The sequence below is a fragment of the Daucus carota genome, chromosome 3 (assembly GCF_001625215.2).
Source record: "Daucus carota subsp. sativus chromosome 3, DH1 v3.0, whole genome shotgun sequence".
In the NCBI taxonomy this organism is placed as follows: domain Eukaryota; kingdom Viridiplantae; phylum Streptophyta; class Magnoliopsida; order Apiales; family Apiaceae; genus Daucus; species Daucus carota.
Window position 1 is genome coordinate 44,353,556 of NC_030383.2, and position 24,543 is coordinate 44,378,098.

The 24,543-nt window shown below is 33.7% G+C and overlaps 3 protein-coding genes across 4 annotated transcripts; all 3 read right to left on the minus strand.

Moving 5' to 3' along the window:
- Positions 1-8: 8 nt before the first annotated feature.
- On the minus strand, positions 9-6,547 carry LOC108212525 (aspartic proteinase 36). Its single transcript, XM_017384251.2, has 12 exons — positions 6,170-6,547; positions 5,838-5,961; positions 4,194-4,621; positions 3,939-4,098; positions 2,954-3,036; positions 2,770-2,866; positions 2,547-2,619; positions 2,179-2,385; positions 1,319-1,440; positions 1,114-1,215; positions 931-1,028; positions 9-410 (listed from the first exon to the last, which is right to left on the minus strand). Exons 1-12 carry the CDS (start codon positions 6,382-6,384, stop codon positions 236-238), a joined length of 1,884 nt encoding a protein of 627 aa, XP_017239740.1. The 5' UTR covers positions 6,385-6,547; the 3' UTR covers positions 9-235.
- A 687-nt stretch (positions 6,548-7,234) lies between these two features.
- On the minus strand, positions 7,235-13,842 carry LOC108210566 (FRIGIDA-like protein 3). Of its 2 annotated transcripts, none has more exons than XM_017381906.2 (4): positions 13,724-13,842; positions 8,402-9,461; positions 8,009-8,175; positions 7,235-7,906 (listed from the first exon to the last, which is right to left on the minus strand). In XM_017381906.2, exons 2-4 carry the CDS (start codon positions 9,435-9,437, stop codon positions 7,412-7,414), a joined length of 1,698 nt encoding a protein of 565 aa, XP_017237395.1. In that variant the 5' UTR covers positions 9,438-9,461; positions 13,724-13,842; the 3' UTR covers positions 7,235-7,411. The 2 variants fall into 2 exon arrangements, with proteins under 2 accessions (XP_017237395.1, XP_017237394.1); XM_017381905.2 differs by having other exon boundaries at positions 13,559-13,812.
- Positions 13,843-16,494: 2,652 nt separating this feature from the next.
- LOC108212526 (two-component response regulator 24) lies at positions 16,495-17,010 on the minus strand. The gene is made up of 2 exons (XM_017384252.1): positions 16,789-17,010; positions 16,495-16,674 (listed from the first exon to the last, which is right to left on the minus strand). Exons 1-2 carry the CDS (start codon positions 17,008-17,010, stop codon positions 16,495-16,497), a joined length of 402 nt encoding a protein of 133 aa, XP_017239741.1.
- Between the last annotated feature and the right edge of the window lie 7,533 nt (positions 17,011-24,543).

Below are 24,543 nucleotides of genomic sequence, written 5' to 3' on the forward strand. Positions count from 1 at the left end.
ATAATCCAAAGCCTGCCTGTTCTTTATTACCAGCTTTTAACAACATTCTCAAGATGTCAGTCGGATTTACATATTTAACCAAAATACAAACAAAAACTCGGCTGCTATGTATATGATATTCTTTACAAATCTTCTATGTGATTGGACACAGAGGCCAAATATAACAGCACTATACATGTGCTACAATATCTATGTATTTTATTCTGTTGTACTCCGAATAAATAAGCAGAACTCCTCAGTTTATGACAGCAGAACTTCTCAGTTTACGACAGCTGAAGTTCTTGTATGGAACAACTGTTTGCTGCTTCCGTCCCCATATATACCATGTCGCGGAAACTGCTAAGCCAAGTACTACGGCAACAATAATCATCGAGAACAGTACTGTTGTGTGATGCTTCTGCCAACATGTCCTGCACAGAGATAGAAATCAAATCAGAGCCTCTCACATTCTTATTGTATTAGTTTTTATCACATTCAATGTTTTGAGTTAATCTTGTTAACATACATTAATTTGGTTACTTAACTATGGGAGAATTATGGAGAGTTCCTTGTAAGAACAAATACATTTTCTTTGTTTAATGACTGTATAAGCATCTTTTATATGGTAATTCGTAACAAGTTCATCATAATAAAATCCCAGTTTTCCCTTTATTTCAATAAATATAATAATATTAAAAAATTGGTTAGCTAACAAACTAAAATGTCTGGATACGTTTTAGAGAGAAAGAAGTTTCTTCAAGTGGCAGCGCAAATAACAATATTACAACTCATTAGAAGGTTGCACCAACAACAAAAAAAGGGGTTGGTCAGGTTTGGAAGGGGAGATGGACTAATACTTGGGGGATGAAGAAGCACAGTAACATACATACAACTATTAGGCAATTGCTTAACATACATCAAACATGAGCACATATATAAATGGTAATATACCGTTTTAAAGGGGGGCCAGCCTTCCATTTTAAAAATTGATAACTTCCAAAGATTTCAGGAAGATGTATATGATGTTCAGCCAACCGAGATATTATACTCTGCCCACAAATTTGCAAAATATATAAGCAAATTATATTAATCTGTCTGGAAAGATCTCCTTAAAAATGTGTAAAGGAGGCTCACTCTTGCAGTTGTACCGGAAATGTAGCCATCAGACCCTGCAGGAGAAATGGTCCATCCTATAAGTGACTCATTCCCCACTGACGTAAAATTAATTATTTGCACCTGCAAACAATTAGCAAGATGAACCTAAATATGACAAACAGGAAGATAGAAAGAAGTATGCAAGTATAAAGCAATCATGTGTCTCAATTAAAACTCAGTTTACCTGTGAAGCATGTAAATCTAATTCCTCAGCCATGTTCTGCACAAGCTCTTCAATGTGAGGCTGAATGATTGAATGTGTGACATTGAAAAACATGTAGAATGTTATAAGGCCAACCTTTGGCCCTGTAGGAAACATAATAAATACACCAGATTATGGCTAAACTAAATAACTGTATTTGTAGAGTAAATTATGAAAGAAAAAGAGGTGGTTTCATTCTATAACTTTAATGTGCATATAATTGTCAGGGTCAATAGCAACTTAGTATGAATGTATGGTGGATCAAATTTTAAGACCTGGAATACATTGCATTAAACTTCTGACCCATACTGTTTGGACTTCTTAATATTGTAGCACCTTCATTGGAACAAAAAAAAAAGAAGCTAGCAATTTCAGATTTATCTTTATTTCACATGCTTACGAAGCTCCTGGACAAAGAAAGAGTCTACATCTTACTACAGACATCATTCACAAGCAAAATAAGAGATAGTAACTATTCATGCTTTATATGTAACCTCTTCAACTTCAAACATTTTAAGTTTACAAGCTTATAGTCCTGTTCACAAGAGTCTTTAAACTAGTAGACATTCTACAATATTACAAGGATATTGCAAGCCAGATAGAGTGTTCTATTAAACAGGGAAGAAGTAAAACAAAGTGATGTTATGTTTAACTTTGGAACCATAAGATGATATTGGATTCTAAATTAGTTGTTACTGTTTTCTACCGGGCACCGTGGAGTAAATGTATGTCTAATGCTAAAGCATGTAAGCAATTAATAGCAAAGACATATGCGTGTTACCCCAACACCTAATGCATCAGATACAATTATAATTTAAATAAGATTAAACAAGTTGTGACACCTATAGTAACATAAGGTGAAGCTTCAGTAGGATTCGTTGCAGGTGGCAATAGCGCGGAGGGTTTTGGTATCTCCAAGGTTGAAGGTCCGGGTGTAGGTGCACCAGTAGCATTAAGTCTCTCCCATACCTCTGAGCAATTGGTTTTCCAAAAACCAATCTGTTGATTCTCACGGTCATATGTGACAAAAGTATTGCGGACAACTATTGCTGTAAATGCACAATTCAAAAGAAATACTATAAAAACTATCAGATAGAAAACAAAATAAAGTTCAGCTTTTATCCTTTATAACACAAAAATGGTAATTACAAAGAGGCGGACATTTATTAATAACTTAATGTACATCACACACTTGATAAAGCAAATATACCTCCTAATAATGTACTTGAATCCTTCCCATTTTGGAATATCCCAAGACAATATCCACCATGCACCTCGGGGTGCTTATATTAAGAGGAAGCAGCATAAAGAATATAAGTCACTTAAACTACAGATGTAATGAAATGTTTAAGCATTTAGTGAAGACAAAGCAGATGGGAAGAAATTGAAAAAGGGATGAAAGTTACGAGTAATAAAATGGTGCAGATGCTTACACGGAACAAGTAGTTTTCTGGAAATAGAGATAATTTTTGTCCCCTTTCAAATACCATATCAAGAGTTGGAAAATATTTTGACAATTCTGAAATATCACTGAAAACAAAGTTCAAATCAACACCCTGTAAAGATATTTATTAATCAATGTAATAAATCTAGTTTTTTATTTGGGCCCACCATTACCTTCCAGCGTCAGAGAAACAAATGTCATTACGGTGTGGGTCAGGACCGGGAATCTGCCTTAAAGAATGGAGCTCCTTAATCATCTGCATATGACAATAAGTAATATTTTAACGAGTGGGTTACTAGTTGGAACTAAATAAAATCTATATATCGTTGAATGTCAGGTACACTGAAACTTGAGTCTAAGCAGCTGAGTGATTTTCTCTGCAGAGTTGGTACTCGTACTTGTTTATAATTTAGACTAATTTATAGCCAGAGTTCAGATAAATGATCATAGGTTCTGTTCACTAGAAAAGATGAGGGGGTGGGAGAACTGATGTAGAAATAAGATGTGTAAGACATGGGGTGAGGTGAAAATGTGAGAGATGGAAATTTTAATTTTATGATTTGTGAAGGATAATGAATGAAGGGAATGATCATTCAAATTCAGACTGAGAGGAATGGAACTCAAGTAAAATCCATGAGACGAGCATGGAGGATACAACATATTTTAAATATTACTTTAATCTCTCACAATCTCATTTCACCCAAGGGATCACAACTTTTATTTGTGAGCTCATTCAGAGTATTCAATACAAATAAAGTTTTAGATATAGGAGTAATTTTGCAACCCTCGAATCAATTAAAATGCTGGCATTTCGATGAGGTAATAGGTTTTGTATGTATATCTGGCCTAGTCTCAGTGATTCCTAAATGCAAAAAAAGAAAAGAAAAAGAAAAAAAGGAAGCACTTTATTGTAGTAGTGTAAAACATATATAATTTTGGTGCTCCTCAAAAGTAACTAGTTCGATCCAAGATTACAGCTTAGTGTGGGAATTTTGTTATCCTGTCAGGCAAGAACAGTGATCATTACATAATATCAAATATTTTAACCTAAAAAATCTACAAAGGAAAATACCAAGACCGTGAAAGGTGGAGCAATCATACTTAGAACTGTATGAACAACGAAAAGGAGAAACTAAATAATTGGATATAAAATCTTACCGCTTGCTTAAACTCTATAAACGCAGCCTCTGGAAAAAAAGCAAAGGTTGTCCCACTATCCAGCACAGCTCTTCCATCTTTACCGTCAAAAACATATGGATCTAAAGACAAAGGCTTGCCGGCTACATGAAACTCCTTCAACTCAACATTGTAAAATGAACTGTTGTCATTCCAAGACCAGAATGTTGTAAGTTGTCTTTGGAAAAAAAAAACACAGAGTTCAGTCACAAAATGTATATTTTCATTAAAAGATACCTGTTAATTACATTTGAATGGGTAAAGATCATATCTTTTGGAGGTGAAACTCCCCCAAGAACCATTGCTCCACCACCAATATCCATTCCACCGTAGCACAAGGAAAAAGAATCACTTATTACACCTCTATCAACAAGTTGATCAACAATACTTAAGTCACCACGTCCTAGACCCATTATGCCATCAGCACTTAGACTAAAGAGAGAACCAGTTTCCCCATTTTCACAGCCAAAAATAGCACGCTGTGGTGCAAGTCCAATTTGGTTACTGAAAGAAATTACATCAGTACCAAGAACTCCACTGCTGTTACTCATATCAGCATACTGTCTATCATAGATACATAGCACCCCATCATTATCACAAGTGCAGTCAATATCACATATTATAGGTTCATATGTAGTAGACAACTCTGGATGGAATTTCAGGTCCTGTGGAGCAGAAAATTAATTCCTAGGTGAACAAAATATATCTCAGAAAGTGTACCCTATTAATTGGTCTTATGGTACCACAAAATTGTGGTATGAAGCCACTGCACAGTGCACACATTTGTTGTTTTACAAATGAAGTTTCATTTTGATTACTTAAAAATTCCTGAAGTTCAAATTGTGTAGTAAATTTCTTAAAACTCCAAGCAACAAAGTTTCATAATTTAGTTTTACAAGTATTTAAGTTAATACTGTTTACGTCAGCATCAATTGATTATAAAACTTGTTCAGATATATGTGAGCACATACTGTTCTGACACTATAAGACATCATTGTAGGTCAAAACTGACACTAAAATACAAGCCATAATGTCAATTGTCAAGCTACAATGGTCGTGCAGTAGTGTCGTAAGGAAGATCTTTTTATTCGTCCATATATATGTACAGAACGAGAAGAGAGATCCACAAATTAAATAACATGAAAACTTCCTTTTTTGCGGTGGTAGTAAATTCGGGCAGAAATGCGTAATAAGTTTTTACTTAAAGTCATCACCATAACACGAGCGAAGTGACGATACAATATCTCCTGATTGAAAAAGTGGCATCAACAATTTCCTACGTAGGCAGTTGTTTCTTAATTTGTAACTTGCTCAACACTGCATATTACGCAAGTCGAAACATGTCAATTGAAATTGTCGTGTTCGAGACATTGCCGTCATTCCATTAATACATATTTCTACGTCATCATAAATCTTTTTTGTTTTTTACTTAAAATTATCACACATAAGCTAAAAAATCTTGTTATTGGCACTTAAATACCAGCAATTTCCCGTGTAATCGTATGTTTGTCCTCTCTGTGACTTTCCAGGATTATCAAACCTATAACCATAAGGCTATAACAAGCTCAAATAAAGGAAAAAAAACCTGTTCTGACAGTTCTGGAGAAATAAACATTAAGTTATAAGAACTCAGTGAAATCTGGTCGGAAGGGGTGGCAAAGTTTGGCACCATGCAAAACCCAACTCAATAGTTGACATAGAAATGACACGAAATGATCTGAATACAGCTCTTTCATCAAAAAAAAAAAAAAACTTTTACCAATTTTCAGTAAGTTCTAGAATGACACAAAGTTGACAGGTTACGAATACAAAATCGATTGAAAACCAAAACTGCCCCATGTTCATTTCAGAAACATGAAATTAACAGGAATTGTGACAGACCTGATGATGACTGCCACAGTGTTGACAAGTAGAGCAAGGAACAAAAGTAACTGTGCTCCCCGTATCAACAACCAGCGCAAATTCTTTCGGTGGAGTTCCAATCATAATGTGAGCAGTATAGTACCTAATCCACATCAAATTCACTTAATTCCTCAATAAAACCATAACATAAATAATACATAACACATACTGATCATAAGCTGGTAGCACAAAATATTTTTTATAATTCGTGAAATTTAAGCTATTTCAAAGTATTTTATGCTGATTACAACTTTGTAAAAAAAGGCTAATCTTAAGAAGTGGCACAGGAGCCTGGTAAGCAAAGTGCTTACCCATCTAGTGCAAGATCATCATAAAGAGGCATGCGGAGACTGAGAAGTCTTGATCTCAGATGGTTTCGAACCGCGGTGGAGTTTGATCCACAGAGAGTGCGAGTGAGAGGGAGGTGTATTGCACGCCGGTTGGTCGTTGAGGTTGATGTGAAGAACGGGTAAATAATTAACATGAACAATATGAAGATAGATGGTATCAAGTCGGAGAGTGCCATCAGAGAAGCTGATGGCCTGGTCTGTGCACTTGCTGGTGCGTATAATTCGAGATGTACATAAATGTGTGTGTTCGGTGGAATTTGTTTTTCTTCAGCTCGCTATTTTTTTTCCTTTTCTTTTCTCCGCCTTGTCTCGTTTGCAAGCAGGAGGAGCAAGCTGCTAGCTCGCAGTCCCACGTGGCTGGCTAACTTCTTTCTGGAGGGTTCCCACGTGGCCACGTTACGAGGATTCCAGATGTCAGAGGGCTACTTAATAAGTAGTTATGAAATGGAATTATCACTCATAATTTTTTTAGGATGAGGTAATGTTAAGACGGGATTGAATCCAAAACTGACGATAATAGATAAAGCTGCTCACAAATACGGGATGAGTGAGAATCGAAAACAGAACTGACGATAAGTAATAAAGCTCAACACAAATATCGGAATGAGTGGGAATCGAACCCAATTTAATACAAAAGCTCATCAAGGGGTGAGTAAGAATCAAATCCGGAACCGACGATAAGCAATAAAGCTCATCGCAAATACCGGAATGAGCTATAAAAACTAATCTTTTTTTGAAAACCTTTTTAATACAAAATGTGCATAGAAACAGCCAGCTCGGCTCTAGTATATTTGGTTTTCAAAACATCTTTTTTAACTATTGCTTGTGTCAGTAATGAGAATCAGTCTCAGTTTATGCAGATTGCAGAATATGAATATGCAGATCAACGTACATGGCGGACTCCATAAGAGACTGAAGAAACTTGTAATGCTAGTTCCTAAATGTCTGAAACCCCTAGGCCCTAGTGAATTAAAGCAAATGCCAAAATCATGATTTATAACCACAAAATGACATGATCTAATCAAATATCTAAAAGCAGTAACCAAGAGTTCAATTACTCCAACTAGTTTGAATTACAATGTTAAGCTCCGGATACAATCTTGTGTTTTACAAGGCTTAGAGACCTGAAACGGGACGCTTAAACAAATCCACCTAGGGGAGATTCATTGAACACAACTAAAAGTACTAGCTTCAATTTGGAGATCAAATATAGGATGGGTGCGATGTAGGCATTCCACTACTTGTGTACTTGGTGTAACCCAAAGGAGCAGTATTGTATGCAGCATACGTAGGGGCAGCAACTCGTTCTCCGTGTGGATAATAGTATGATCTGTGATCATAACCCGGCTGACCATATGTAGACTGTGTTGGGGCCTGGTAAGTATATGGGTCTGGAACAGCACGCGGAAACCTCTCTGCAATTCCAGCATAAGTTCTCTCCCCGGCATATGTTGGAGCTTGCCTACTAACAACTGTGGCTGTAGCAGGAGGTGCACGGAATCCTCCATTCGTCCGAGGCTTCTTTACCTGTTGGTTTTTACCAGATTCTCCAAACCTCTTCTTATCGGGCTTTGCTTTTTCCAACTGAGCAACTCTTCTATGAAGTGGATCAAGAGGATAGTCAGCCTCAAGATCATAGTCGTGGACACACTGAATCACAACCTTCAGTGCTGCAAGTTCCTGGGCATTTGCATCTTTCTGCACAACATATTGGCAGTAAGCACATGGTATACATGTATATATATATGCAATTGTAGGTGTGTAAATACATATAAGCAATTACAATGGCCTGAATAGTACCTGCCCACTACCTGCACCACCCTTCTTTCCTTGTGAGTTTCTTCTTAGGTCTTTCAAGTAAGTCTGTAATAGAGTCACAAGAGGGAAGCTTTTGGTAAGCTGGAAGGCATGAGCAAGATGGACAGCATCTATTTGTTTGCCACTGTTAATCAATGATTCCACAACACCTGCACAAGAACAAGATCTTAGACAAGTTTCACATTTTCTTAATAGTATACACCAGTAAAAAAACTCAGTATGCACAACTAGTCTTTTGGATGGCACACTTAAAATGCATGGCTATTCACGATAATTTATCAAAATTTCCTAATACGAATTCTAGAGGATAGGAAGGGGATCTAGGTGAAAGAGGCCATCATTCCCATCTGGTCAGGTAATCAAAGAAATACCAACCTGGCATTTTGTGTGCTAAACCAAGGGAACGGCAGAGCTCAGGCAACTGCCTTTTTTTAACAACAGCAAGAACAAGCTTGCAGAGTTCTTCGTCATCAAACTCAGAAGCAATCCTAAAAACTGAAAGAAGCTGCAAGAATGCTTCAGCTTCCAATGAATTTCCATTGGCAGCATGTATGCCTGCATCAGCCATATTAGGCTTCCACATATCAGCGATGGCCTTGGCTTGCTGCTTAAACTCAGGGTTTAGGAGGTGATCAGCCCTAAAGTCAGCCTTTGCCAACAAAGTGGCCATGGCATCCAAAACTACGAGACAAGATTGACGCATGCCCTGAAGGACAGCGTCTTTTTTGTTCCCTTCTTGGGTATTAGGGTCAGAAGGGAAGAACCCCTCCAACGAAGCCAGTACCAATCGGCCTGGTTCGCTTGCACTTTCAAGTGCGACAGAGACTTCATCGCTAATGCGAGGTACTATTTTTTGATTCTCCAGTATAAAGCTTACAAGCCCTTTTGCATTCATTTGCTCGCAAAACTGTGTCAGCTTGTGACGAAGCTCAACCTCCCCAACCACTCCATCACTTTCAACTGTCTTATGAGGTTCTTCTTTGGCAGTGAGGATTGCATTTTTATCACCACTAGGGCTACTTATCTTACTTTCTTTATTATAACCAACATCCGTAGATTCCAAAGATGCTGACGGATGCATAGCCCGTACCTCGGTGATGGCAGCAACAGCTTCATTTTTTAGTTCCTGTACACGATCCATCATATCTTGCTCTTTAGCAACAACGTTTGCCGCCCTCACTTCAAGAAATGAGTAAAATTCAGATTCTTCTTCTTTATAAGCCTTCTCTCTAGATTCTAGCTCTGAGAATTGCTTCACCATTGTTGTTTGCAGCTGGCAATAATGCTCTTCAATTTCTTTCCACATAATCTTGTTTTCAGCTGTTTCCTTGTGAGATTGCAACTCGAGGAAAGCCTTACCAAGTTGTTTAATCAGATCACCAGTCTTATCCATTATATTAGATTCAGCCATAGATACGTTTAGTCTTGCAAAGCGCTGCAAAAGAATTATAGACACGGATTAGGGATAAATATAACATATGATGTCTAAACTTCATTCCTCATAGAGCTAGTTTTAAAATTGAAACCACGCAGCAGGATATACTAATGTAAGATCATAATGGAATATAATTTTATAAATACAGGAACTATAGTAGAAACCAATGATTCCAGGTTTGAATCAAATCAGATCGAATTGACATCCAGATTTCTTTATTGAGACATCATGCATTCTTCCCGTATAAGACGAACAAGCTTGTTTTGCTTCAAATTTATAAGGTTGAACAGTGGATTTAAGACAAATTATTTAATTGCTATTACACTTTTATACGAAAAGAAAGTTGCTACTGAATAGAAAAATATATATATCGAATTTGTTCATAGTTAAACTCAAGATTTATAGTCATTATATCCATGATTGTGAGCATCACTTAAGGCAGGAACATCTAATATAAAAATGGAGCATGGGATTCAAAAAAAATATGCAAGGTAATAGTTTGCTCACTTGGAAAACTTAAGCCCAACTCTTTAGTGGAAGGGTGGAAAGCTTCAACGTGATGGAGCAAAAGTTGTATGCCAAGAGGATACAGTTAAGCGAGCGAAAGGTATGTGGGGGGTGATCAAACATCACTAATCAATAAGTCCCTATGGCTAAGGTGAATGGAAGAAATGCATCGAACAGGTGTAATCTCACAAATATTTTAGTCGCATAAATTTTATATGTTTCGTCACATCCAGCTGCTTAACAATGAACTGCATTCTCTTGGCATACAAATGAATCCCATCACATGGAACGCTTTCCATCCTTCCTCTAATTCGTTCGCCTTCCGTTCCCAAGCGATCAAACTATCTCCTTTGCATATCAACTTAAATCCTGTGGCAGCATGTTTAAATTTCTAGATGCCTCAAACTCAATTAATGCACACAATCGTGTACACAATGACCATAAATCTTAAGCTTTTCCCCATATGAGTTTGTAGCCTTAATGTTGTCTTCCAAGACAGCCTCATAACAAATTTTAGCATCATATTGGTTGTACCAAATATGATGCTGAAATTAATTAGGGAGATCGTTCAAAGAAACAAGTTAAAGATGCAAATATGACGAGGAAGAAAATCCAGATTGGTGGCAATTGTATTCACAACTGTGTGCATCTACTAATGTAAATATGGTGCCACGGATTCAAAATATGCAAAAGTATTGTCTGCTTGCTTGGAAAACATAAGGCTAACTCTTTAACGGAAGGGTGGAAAGGTTCAATGTGATAGAGTGTTAGTTGTATGCTAAGACGATAGACTTAATTGTTAAGCAAGCTAAAGCTATGTAGGACGTGACATTCAAGTCTCTATAACTAAGGTGATTGTGAGAAATGTATTACATCTCAAGCTTGCTTTATTTAAATACTCCCTCTTGCCCATTTTACATGTCCCTTTAGAAAAAAAAAAATGTCCCAAAATACTTGTCGCTCTCGTTTTTCAAAGCAATGTTTTGAATAGTTTTTCTTAAAATACTCTTGGAATACAATTTCCAATGTTTAATTAATATACATATACTCACAACACAATTTAATTTAGTATAATTATCAAGCATAGACCAAAAAAATTAAATAATCAACTAACTTTTTCTTAAGATGCGTAATTTTTTCAAAAAGGACAAGTAAATTGGGACGGAGTAATCAACTGCACTCTCTTGGTATACAAATGGACCCCATCACATGAACACTTTACACCCTTCCTCTAATGCTTTTGCCTTTTGATTGCAAGCGAGCAAATCATCTTATTTGCTTATCAGTTTTAATCCTGTGGCACCATGTGTACACTCAATTAATGCACAAAATCGTGGATACATTGAACATGAGTCTTTCGCTCCCCCGCTCCCCCCTATCCTCCAAATTTGTATCCTTACTTTGTCTTCCAAGATAGTCTCCCAACTGATTTTAGCGAAAAATTGGTCGCGCCAACTACATTACCATCCTTGTTCTCATTTTTCTCGATACTTTGCATATACTTTAGTTGTAACAAAATAGTTGACCCAATTTCTGTGCAAAAGCTAATATAATACTTCGACATATGGCCTGGCCCATTTCTTGGGCCAAAGCTGATATAATGTTCCTTCATGTGGCTTGAAAAACACAAGACACTCACCATTCCTCAACTTCTCAGCACTGCTTAATATACTTGTCCACACAAAAACAATGAAATAGACACTAGCCAGGACTTATGGCTAATATATAACTTGGTCGATTAGGAGCAGAAAATTTACTGCCCTATCCCATTAAAAAAGAGACTTCATCCAATATTATACAAACATCATTGTATATAGAATAAAACCCTATGAATATAGCCTAATAGATGAATACCCAAAATCATTGGGCTCACTATAAATAACAACATAATTAATAAACTCCTAGCCCTACATACAATAAAAATAGATAAATACCTTGTTTATCCCGACACTAGATGCATCTAAACTAATTAATAACACATATGAAAACTCTACTTTATGTTCAATTGTGTTCCCCATCACCCTATTTACCTAATGTGCATTACATACCTACATGAACTGCAGTGGTTTAATTTTATCCGGCCAAGATTTGTTTTGCCTGAGTACCCAATTTGCAACATAAAAAGGTGCCAGAGTGATTAGTTCTCCCTGGCCACTCCACAAGAACTACCTTGGCCTATAATCTATAGAGAATGTATACAACATTAAAAGGCCGTTTGTAACTTAAAGAAGTTACTTATTTCTTATAAGTAAGAATTTAATTATAAGCGAAAAGTAACTTTTTATCATCTGTTTGGATATATTAATATATAATTTACAGCTTATCAAGTTTAGAACTAGTAATATAACAAAAAAATGTTACAAATTATCTTTTAAAGTGATTATATACATTAAGATAAAGTCAGATTTCAAATAATTAAATTAAGACAATAAAAAAATAAAGTCAGATTTCCAAAAATTAAATGAAGACAATAAAAAAATTAAGATTATCAACTTCTCAGATTTCAACTTACAAGTCAAAACTTAACTTATAATTTCATATACAAATAAGACATGACCTATAAGTCGGAAGCAAAAGCCTAACCAAACATACACTAAAATACACTTATAATTCAAATTACACATAACTTCCAACATACCTCACAGTCTGATGGAATAATACCAAAAAAACCTTAGAAACCGAATAACCTAGCAAATTCCAATTGTAAGAGTATCTCCAAGAGATTATCTAGATGATACCCTAAGGCCTAAACTATAATATAAGGTATATGGTGCATAAACATCACCCAACAACATTCAAGCAATTCCCTAAGAAGTTAGTATACCTAATTCATTCCTTATTTTTAAGGAATGAGTAAACATTCCTCGTCTTCTTTCAAGAATAGAATATTCATTTTCCTCTTTTTTCACACTCTTTCACTCTTTTTCACATTTTTCCCTTCTAATAGTTTAAATAAAATTATAATAATAATAACAGGGGATACAAAATAAGGATATTTGTTGGAGTTGTGATTCAATATAATTTCCTAGTTTACAAGTTGTATTTTTTATTATATTTATGGGGAACCCACTAGAATGCTCTAACATCCTAAGCCCATGTAATTTTTCACCAAGAACCGGAAAACAGAGCTTCTGCAAAATATATGTAGCTAAACAGCAATTCTCGCGACCCCTTATTCCTTAATATATAGTATAAGCAATGGTAAATGGTTTAGAACGAGGACTACTTAACACCTCAAAATCCTTTGTATAGTTTGCAAGCAGAGGAGCAGAGCTACTGACATCGTGCAACAAATTCCGATAACTTGATTAATTAACAAACTCCTCGAGTACAATTATTTTTCGTAAATTTGGTTATTCAATAATCATATATCAACATCCATACACACAATTATTTATACGTGGTAACATCTCAATCAACGCAAATAATAAATTCAATTAATCCAAACAGAAACACACTTAAGACCTAATTCTTCCGAAAAAAACGAGAAACTAATCAACAGTGACGATGATAAAAATGAAAGTATGTACAAATTATTTAGACACAGATAACGATTTGAGAGAGTGAATATATAAGAGAAAAGGGTGTACCTTTAAAACCCACGAATTAAGTAAAATGCAGAAACAATAAAGCCCCAAACTTTCTAATCCAGAGCGAAGAAATTTATAGACACGAGATTTAATTTATATGTATGTATAATTTTCCAGAAATATATAAAGGGGTGAATGCGAATTGCGGATAGCAAGAACCCTAACCTGCTGCTCAATTCTTTAGATTAATACCTGAGGAGGCCTGGGCCAAACCAATTTATTGTATTTTCTTTTATGTTTCTTCAGTAAGATTTTAGGAATATCTAATTCTCCCTTCAAATATATAAAATATAAAATAGTAATCATGAACGAGCTGTTGGGATTTATAAATAACTAGCCTGTAACCCGTGCGAAGCACAGTCGAGTATATAGTTCGTAATTTATTATTTATTAATTTAAATTTTAACATCATTTTATTAGTATTTAAGTATTAATGGATTGAATTTTTATTAAATTATATTATTCAACTGACTATATTTTCTCCCGTTTACTTGAAAATGGACAAACCTGAATAAATATATATATATACATTAGGATTTTAATACATTTAATCCGAATTTAGTACACGTAGATTTAAAAATAAAAAAAATCAGAAAATTCAAATCTTTTCCAAACATAGCTGATCGTGTAATACTTTTGAAAGATTCGGTAATCTAATCAATCGAATTTCAACGTAATTTTGTAATTTTGGTTTTTTTGACAACAGTAACTTTTAAGATTAGAGTTGAAAAGAGTTATGTAATGGTTCGTGTTTATATTGAAATAGAACACGTTAAAGTTAAAAAAGTTATATGAAGGCTCTTGTTAAAAAAAATATTCAAAAATGTATATTTATAACATCATTAAAATTATTTTAATGAAATATTATATGATAATATATTGTTATGAGTGTTTTTAGTATTTGAAATTGTTTAATAATGTAAGACTAATAGACTCCACATTTATTCAAAATTGTATATTTATAACATCATTAAAAAAAATTTAATGAAATATTATATAATAATGTATTGTTATGAGTGTTTTTAGTACTTGAAACTGTTTAATAATGTAAGACTAATAGACTCCACATTTGTAGACTTGTAGTACCAAAAGGAGAGTATCAAACCAAAAAATATAATTAAAATCTTGAACTACAAATTATACCCCTGGCTTATTATAGTATAGCATAGATATGCCTTTCTAGCGACACTATATTATAGAAGTCCAAACATAGTCGTTTAGGACTGAATTATGGACTTACTTATATAATTAATTATCATTTACAATTGAAATTATTATATTTTTATATTTTTCATCTAAAAACATTGAACAACATATCAACTGATCTTTTTAACTAAAACACATTATCAATTCTAGAAATAACAATGGTGAACATAATAACTACCCATTTTAACTAAAACACATTATCTTTTTCATATTCCTTTCTAAAAATCCTATTTCGTAAAAATAACATCTGCAACATATATATAAAAAAGATAATATTATTATATATAATTATTAATATACAACCGATGATATATTTCAACTAAATACATTAATGTTATTTTTAATTACTCCATGTTATCACTTTAAAAATAATATTATAGATCTATACTATCTATTTGTATTATACTATACTATATTATTATTATTATTATTATTATTATTATTATTATTATTATTATTATTATTATTATTATTATTATTATTATTATTATTATTATTATTATTATTATTATTATTATTATTATTATATTAAAACTGAAATATCAATAATTTTATTGATCATTTGAGTTTTATGAGCCGGTCGGTATTATTCTTCAGGTCTTCCTAATATATAACGTGTTCTAATAAATCTTTTTTATTATCAATTAAACCAAAATACTTTCAGTCAGTATGATCAGTTTGCATTTCAATTAAATTTAAAATATAGATAATAAAATTATAAATATTATAAATCACTTGTGCATGGCACGGGTTATAAGCTAGTTATTTATATGACTACATTTTATTTTGTCTATATCTACTTTATAAAATCCAGTTATAAAAGTTCTTTAATAAATATTGATACAAGTTTTCGAATTTTCTTAGTTTCAATTTTATTTAGTTTTAATTTAAAAATCAGGTTTTGGTGAGAGATAGATATTATTTGTTTCTCAATTTATGCAGTTTAATTTATTAATTCTAAACTTTAAAGTTGGATAACTTCATTCTTAATGATCTAAAAAAAATATTTAAGAAAGAATTACGAAGTACCTTGATAATGCTAATTTTTTTGTTGATCAATATCATGCTTTCTTAAGCCGTTGGCTTGGGTTTTAAACTCATGCTTTAAACTATTTTTGACTTTAAATTGAAGAAGATATGTTTGTGTAATAAAGTAGAAGTCGGTTTAAAATTAAAAATAAAGCAGAAACCGACTTAAAGTCAAAAGTTAGCTTGAGTTATTTTTTCAGTGATTTAATTTTTTTAAAAAAAATAGATACAAACTATCAATAAAACATAATCGAACATATTAAATATATTAATAATCATATTACTAATACGATTATTCCTTGAATTTGCTGAGATTATTTAATTACAATTAAAGACGAACATTCTGCAAATCATATTAAAACGAAGAATCTTCAATATATTAATAAATCCTTAAATTTTAATAAAAACAATAAAATTCTTGTTAATACTTTTCTTGTATCGAAACATGATCTTCATAAAAAATCTCAATTTTAAGTCACAAAGCACCGGCTCGTGTAGAGCTTACAAGTAAGTACCAAATGGGACATAACAATTATATTTCTTGTGTTCCATATATTTTATAATGCGATAATCATTTAGATATTCTAATATAATTTTTACGACTAACTTAAAACATCACATACAAAAAGTATTATAAGCAACCAGATGCAAGAATTTATTTATTATATTATAACATTGTTGCATATCGAATGCATACATGTCTAAATATTGTAGTTGTTTAGAAGCGCTTGACGAACAGATATGACGATCTCCTGTGTCATGGGCTTCTCATAAACACGATCCATACCAGCAATTATAGGATGTTCACCGAGATAGCCTAGATCGCAGTCTATTCCAACAATCATGGTTTTCACTCCCATTGCACGCAATTCCCTAGTAGCCTGAAATAATATGATATGTATATTTATTATCATGAAAATAATACTTGAGTAAGATGTGTATTCTCTAACACTTCAATGATCCTTATATATAGAGATTATAATAACTTGACTAACCTGAATACCATCCAAAACTGGCATCACCAAATCCATAAAAACAACATCAAACTGTTCCCCAGAACGAATAAGATCCACTGCTTCTCTACCATTTTCCACAGCATAGGTTTCAAAACCATGCCTTCTAAGGTATGCAACATGAATTATTCTGCAGACGCCATCATCATCCACGACAAGCGCAGACAATTTCTTTTTCTTGGAGTTTTCAATCTTCTTAGCCATGAATTCCTCGCTTAAAAATAACAAGTATATTAACCAATCTTTAGTTTTCTTTTCATACAAATCAATTGTTAATGCATATACAATGCTTTGAAATCCCAATAATAAGTATATATCATGTTAAATTGGTACAACTACTTTTATCGTATTGTTGATAAAAGTAAAATACACCAATACACCACTAAATTTACAATTACAATGATAAGGATACAATGATAAGGATGTTTAATTAACCAGAGATAGAATATTATGCAAATACCTAGATCCACGAATATTTTCAATATTTTCGTAGAATAGTTATAGAAATAATTTAATATTAGCTTATATTTTATAATTATTAATTGGCTACCATTGGAAGAAGTAGACCATATTACCTTTTTGACACTACCTTACAACCAGATACAGTGAACAATGACTACATCAATGGACGCACGATCCTTTATATAGTCTTATAGATAACATTTAGTTTTTTTGATATGGTGATATATTATTGATACAGATATAATATGAGCTGTTAAGATTTGAAACTGAAGTACGGTTCCATGAATGTGACCATATATTTTTTATATTTTTTCGGCTACACAAAGATTATATTTTTTATATTTTTTTGGATACACAAAGATAAGTTTATAGATTTATTATAATGTTAAAAGTTCTTCATATAATGGTCATTTTAGATATATATTTGAAAAAAGGGTTTTAATAATCAATTTTTATAATTTAATAATTTAAATAATAACTATTGGGTCTGCCAATCGTGCCTATGTCCATGATAGATGATATTTAAAATATTAGGTTTCGCCAAAATTTTGATTTATTATTAATATATGATTAGTTTTGTGATTTTCTTGAATTCAAACATATACAATATGCTAATGACATACATCTATATTTAAATTTGAATAATTGTTATATAGAATTATTTGATTATTTATTGTCGAATTGAATTGAATTGATATGATCGTGATATTGAGAAAATGATAGGATCGGTTGGGTATTCTTATTATATTTATGAATATACAAATATGATATATGCATATTTGGTGTGATGAGTGATTAGTATTAAATATGAACTATTTTATACACATATATGTGTATTTCTATGTGTATGGATACGCGGATGATAGATATATATGGATTCTAAAAGTTATTTAGAATTAGATAATTTCATCTGATCTATCGACTGAAGTGTTATTCAACTATCTTTTTGAGTATACCGAGACATTTTATCAAAAGACGTTCAGAAGTGATAGAATATTCTTATGAATAGAGTTTGAAATAAATCAATAAGGCGAGGTTGTGCCGTAAAATAACAATTAGTGCTTAATCAGGTACAACTATTAGCAAAAACTGAAGCATGTATTCCTATACTTCTTTTATATTTAAAGAACAAGTTTTATGTTCTCGACTTTTCCTTATTACTGGATTCCACCTGAAATCTACAAAAATGTGAGTATATGAGTCTATTCCCTGTTAATTCAGTTTTATGAATTAGTCCTTTATTCCACTGTCAACTTAGAAATATTATCTACTCAATAGTGATATTGAGTTAATTATACAAATAAGTATAAACTTATGTCTCTTACATTAATGGGTAATGAAAAATGGAATTAGTATATCATGTTGTTAGTTTACTAACTTTTATTGAATTTCAAGTGTACCCTATTTCAAAGATTTGAATGGTTCTCAAACTTTTGAAAAAGGTTGAATTTTGAAAAGGAATGGATTTTTTTAAAAAAAATGAAAGATTAAAGGTATTGAAATTATTGCAAAACCTTTTGTCTAAATGAAAAATATATTTGACGATCAGCTAGTTTGAACATATTTTGTCCATTAAAGGTCTTCGATACCAACACATATCCTTATGGACATGTCGTGGGCCTGTACCTAGTGCTGATGATCGACTAATCACCGACTCGACATATATGTCAGGAAAAAAAGGTTTTAAAGAAATCTTTTCATCATAAGAATCTATTTCTATCTATTATCTATTATTCTATTATATATATAATGCTGCAACAAGAAGTTTGGTGAGCCAAAAAAATCAGTGTGAAAGTACAATGTTACCCCTCATTTAATGAATTAAATTACTTCTTAGTCCTTTGTAAGCTGAGCAACTATTCAGCTCTTCAACTCTTGGCGTCGCTACAGTGCTGATAACTTAAAGCAAAAATCAATTTCGTGTGAGAAGAATGAAACTATGAAAGGGATGATGATTAGCAGCTTTCTGCGATTCCACTAACATGGATCATGCTATACCATAAGCATAGTGCCACTATGAGACACAATCACAGTGACCCTATCAAACGGGTTCACCCTACATCTTTGATGAATTGTGCAAGTGAATTGGATCTTCTTTACATCGATTCAATTTGGAATGTTTGTGAAATGTTTCACTGTATCGTCAGAATCCTCATCCCTTAAATCAAATGGTGATTTTATGCAGAAGCACTTGACCATAGTCACTCATCAGTCATCAGGTCAGGTAAATCATTGGTTTAGTGTCAATTATTATCACTCTGTCTATATGAAAAACATGGCTTCACTGCAATGGTTCTATTAAAAGATAAAATAAATTTTGATGGGAATTTAAGTGTGTCTATCTGGTATTTGAATGAATGGTTTGCCGGGTCTTTATCAAGTGTTACTCATGGGTGAATCTTTAACATTTTCTGATTCCAGTCATATGATTCACTTTCCATAAGTGGGTTTTATGCAGACTGGTCTTATTTCTCCTAAATTGAGGATGAAGCTTATGGATCACCGGAGGGAAAAGATGGTATTAAGCTTCAGGATATCGAGTTCAGTGTGAACAGATTATTAGCTTCTATTTATTGATTACGATGAGCAAGGTTAGTGGTTGATTCACCGTACTCTTGCACCTAAATACATTTTCAATACAGTCTTATATATATATATATATATATATATATATATATATATATATATATATATATATATACTATTGGCATTTGAATTATTAGTTTGTCTTTGAACGAAGGCCTATATGCATGCGACGTTCTAAGTCCATTCTTCAATTGCAGTGTGTAGCACAGGGAATGCATCACTGAATTCTAGCTTGAGCGGCAGGTATCAAATATTACTCAAGGGAATCAGAGTTTTTCTGGTTAAAGGAATTTACGTCAGGAGATCATGGGAGGGCTATTCGGGCCAAAATGCAGAGGGCTGACAGTGTTAATTCGAGCTCAGTTCACCCACTGAGAAAATTAGACAATTGTTCAAAATTTGATATTTTCCTTTTGTTACTCAATTGTTTCATGCTATCATCTTTATTCAGAAAAAGAAAGGGGTTTTTTGGGGACTATGTCGGATTTGATTAGCATATTTAATACAAGCACTGTAGGTCTACAGTGGCAGAGCTGAAGTCACATTTTGTCTACGATGTTACCAGCCAACTGATAAAAGGCTTGACAGTTTTTTGTTGTTTCTCAAGGACAAAGGAGTGAGACTCGATGAAGTTGAAGTAAGTATGCACCTTTGTTTTTAAATATGATATTAATTGCTTTTAAGTTATGGAAACAACAAATCCTTGCTGTTGTATAAGGAATTTTAGTAATACTGACCTGGGATTACTCTGGTCTTAATTCAATCTATTATCTTACTCAAAGGCTTGTGTATTGCAATATATTGTCATCAGATACGCAAAGCAAATGAAGATGCTGAAAATAATGGTGACGGAAAATCAAGTGGAGATGACAGTGTTGAAGATGCAGCCTCAGAGCCCCTCCAACCCGATAATATCCCCAGTATGGTGTAGGGATAAAAATACGAGATTCAACTTCTAATGCGAAGCACACACACAACAATATAGTTGACGTGGAAAATCCACGTCCCAACTTGTATTATTAATCAAAACCATTATCAATAATACAATCAAACCGAACTTGGATACTCAATCCTACTACCCAAGTATCCGCCCTCGAGCAATACCTAGGTCTACATCTTGAGCACACTCATAAAACACAATATGACTATGTATATATAGCCATCTCAAACTAGACAAATCAGAATCTAATTCTAAAACAGCTACACATAGTCCTAATCCAATTCTGATTTCCAACTCAAATCAGAATCCAATTCCAAGTAGGTCTTCTATCTTTGTGACCAAGACATATCTTATAATAATTGTCTAAACATACAATTATTATCCTTATATATTTTGGATCACCAAAGTCCATGTTACCTTGTAATGGGCTGATACCTAACAATCCTCCCCTTCAGCCCAATACAATCAACAATCATGATGAAGACACCGGCGTCCATCCGTTAATGCCTCCCCTCGAACAAGAATCTCCGCTTCTCGTTCTTCCAAACTTTGAGTATCACCAAATTTCACTTTAATGCTCCCAACCACCGCTCTTTATCAAAACGGTATATCCATCTACAAAATCACGTGCATCAACCCCAAGTGCTCTTCCATCCATGAGTCACCCGATCCTTGCTTTCAAAATCCTCCGGCCTCTAGAAGAACTATCCAATCTTCTTCCATATTGAGTCCATCATGATTGATCCACGGTGCAAGTCAACCGTCATACCGCACGTAACTTTGCCTCTTCCTGCTAACAAAATTCACCATACTCTACATTCTCGATTGAATCCTGAATTTATCCTCAACCCCATCAATCACGATCCTAACCTGGCTCTGATACCACTTGTAGGGATAAAAATACGAGATTCAACTTCTAATGCGAAGCACACACACAACAATATATTTGACGTGGAAAAGCCACGTCCCAACTTGTATTATTAATCAAACTCATTATCAATAATACAATCAAACCAAACTTGGATACTCAAGCCTACTACCCAAGTATCTGCCCTCGAGCGATACCTAAGTCTACATCTTGAGCACACCTATCAAACACAATATGTCTATGTATATGTAGTCACCTCAAACTAGACAAATCAAAATCTAATTCTAAAACAACTACACATAGTCCTAATCCAATTCTGATTTCCAACTCAAATCAGAATCCAATTCCAACTAGGTCTTCTATCTTTGTGACCAAGACATATCTTATAATAATTGTCTAAACATACAATTATTATCCTTATATATTTTGGATCACCAAAGTCCATGTTACCTTGTAATGGGCTGATACCTGGAGGATACAATTTTAGTACATGAAGAAACTGAAGCAAACAATAATAACATTAAACTATCTTAGGAGGTCTTCAGAGTCCTAGACCTCACATGCCAAAAAAACCAATACTGTACTAGAAAGAATTAGTTCCAAGAAGGCTGCAGAGGCATATCAATCAGAACACCAAACCATAATCTAATGTTCCATAGGTGCTGGCCTAAGAATTGGCTACATTGCTGACTGTCCTACAAAACTAAGGTTACACACCTACGATTTTCCTAGCCTATCTATTAAGTCTTCACTCAGACCACAAGTCTGTAGGCATAAAGGTTCTCTTACTTCACCATTGGCCTCTGTAATAGATTGTGCTTCATGCTTCTGTGTTGTTTGCATAGTATTTGTAATGAGTTTATTTTTGACACCCGCCCCTATGTGCTTCTTTTCTAGCTTTCTCTATAACACGTGTATATTTTTTTCGTATTAGCTAACCTCCTGCAATAATATAATTAAAATTTATAAATATAAACCCGAGTGAGGAGACAGGGTGTGTTGATTCCAAGTTGATTGGCTTGTGTAATCTTGAAGTTGTGAATTTATACACTTAATGACTGCTGCCCTTCCCTTTTTTTCCCTCTAGGAAGCAAGGATATAGACATATAGTATCTGAACTTGTGCAAAACCACGGGGGCCTCATTTCCTCTTAGGAGGCAGGAGGGCATCTGATGAAGGAGACAGATTATTTTTATTATGGGAGCACTAACTTTAAAGAGTAATTTGTCTAATATTTAGCTTTTAATTTTAGTATATTATTCTCTGTAAAGTCCTTGATAAGTTAAGTCCTATTTCTTTTAGAATACCTTTTGCTTATTCCTTGCTCAAGTATGTTTTCAACATTGGTCTTGGTGCTTGAAGTATGTTTATGAAATCTGGACGGCAGAAACTAGGCATTCCAGTGGTTTAGCTACTAGCTAGACATCATTACAGAGTTTATTTGCCTATAAAGTTACATTAACATTAGTCAAAACTTGGGCTTTTTAGGTTTTGTGAATTACTTGCATGATAAAAAATGAAGGCATAAGTTATAGAACTTCTAATTACGTGGTTATAGAACTTAAAAGCAAATTAGCAGCAGCTGTTAGAACAAGATCAATCACTATTGTTTGTGCTGTCACTGACCCTGGAAGATAAATCTGGTTCCCTGGCAGCACCGCCTCCTGAATGCCCTAATAGCAGGCTTGGTGCTGGTTTCATGGCATAATGCATTATTATTTTAATTCATAGTGAATAGTGAATACCCGTAGAAGCACAATAATATTATGTTACTGAAGGACACATTTGGTTCCCTGGCAGCACCGCTTCCTCAATGGCTTGATAGCAGGTCTGGTGATGGTTTCAGGCTATAATGCATTGTTATCTTAAGTCATAGTTAATACCCGCAGAAGCACAATAATATTATGCTACTGTAGTTGAATTTGTTATTTTTATTTGTCAGTTTCCCATGCAATTTTGGTTTCGATTCTCTTGGTCATGGTGAATAAACAATCTAAATTTGACTGCTACAATCAAGATTTAAATTCTGTGTCTTAGCACAAAATTCCAATGCTTTGGTGTCATTTCAGATACAGGATTTGATCCAAAGACTTTGAAAGAGTCAGAAAGCAAATATAATGCACTACATATGGGTAATGTTACACACTGCTTCTATTTTCATGCCCAAACTTTTTTTTTACTGTTATATGTGGTTCCATGTTATTAGTAATGTGTATATTTTGTAAGTGTCAAAAAACTTAAAACTCTTCTACTTTTTTATTTCTTTTCTATGTTTAGTGTTTTTTAATATATCAGCATCGGAATATAATTTGTTAAACTACTACTTTTGTATTGCTAATGCTCTGCATCTGGTTTGTACCTAACTTTCACATAATTAAAGGCTTTAAGCTATTTACCATTGTAGGCTAGTGGGTTCATGTAATGAATTAACTTGGCTTCACACAATAATAAGGAAAGAAACACTTATATTACTCTTCAGCAAAGTCTGCTCACAATTACAAAATGAAAATATAGCTACGATAGGGTTTATACGGCCTCAATTCGAGGAGAGGCTGCCTCCACGAATAAACAGAAAACACAAAACACTTTTCAATACCCTAACCCTCCTTCTCTTCTGCTTATATATTTTCCTTCATTATCCTGTTTTCTTTAATCCACCTTATCCATGTCATTTCCCTTTTTACCCCTCCTTTTAAAAGTCAGCAAGGCAGGTTGACTCCGTGAATTCCTTGCATTACCCCGGGCCCAAACATTGACCTTGTCCTCAAGGTGAAAATCCGGAAACAGATTGTTAATTTGCTCAAAGTCCTCCCATGTGGCTTCCCAATCTGGTAATCCTTCCCAACGAATAAGGACCTGTGGTCCAGCACCTCCACTCGGA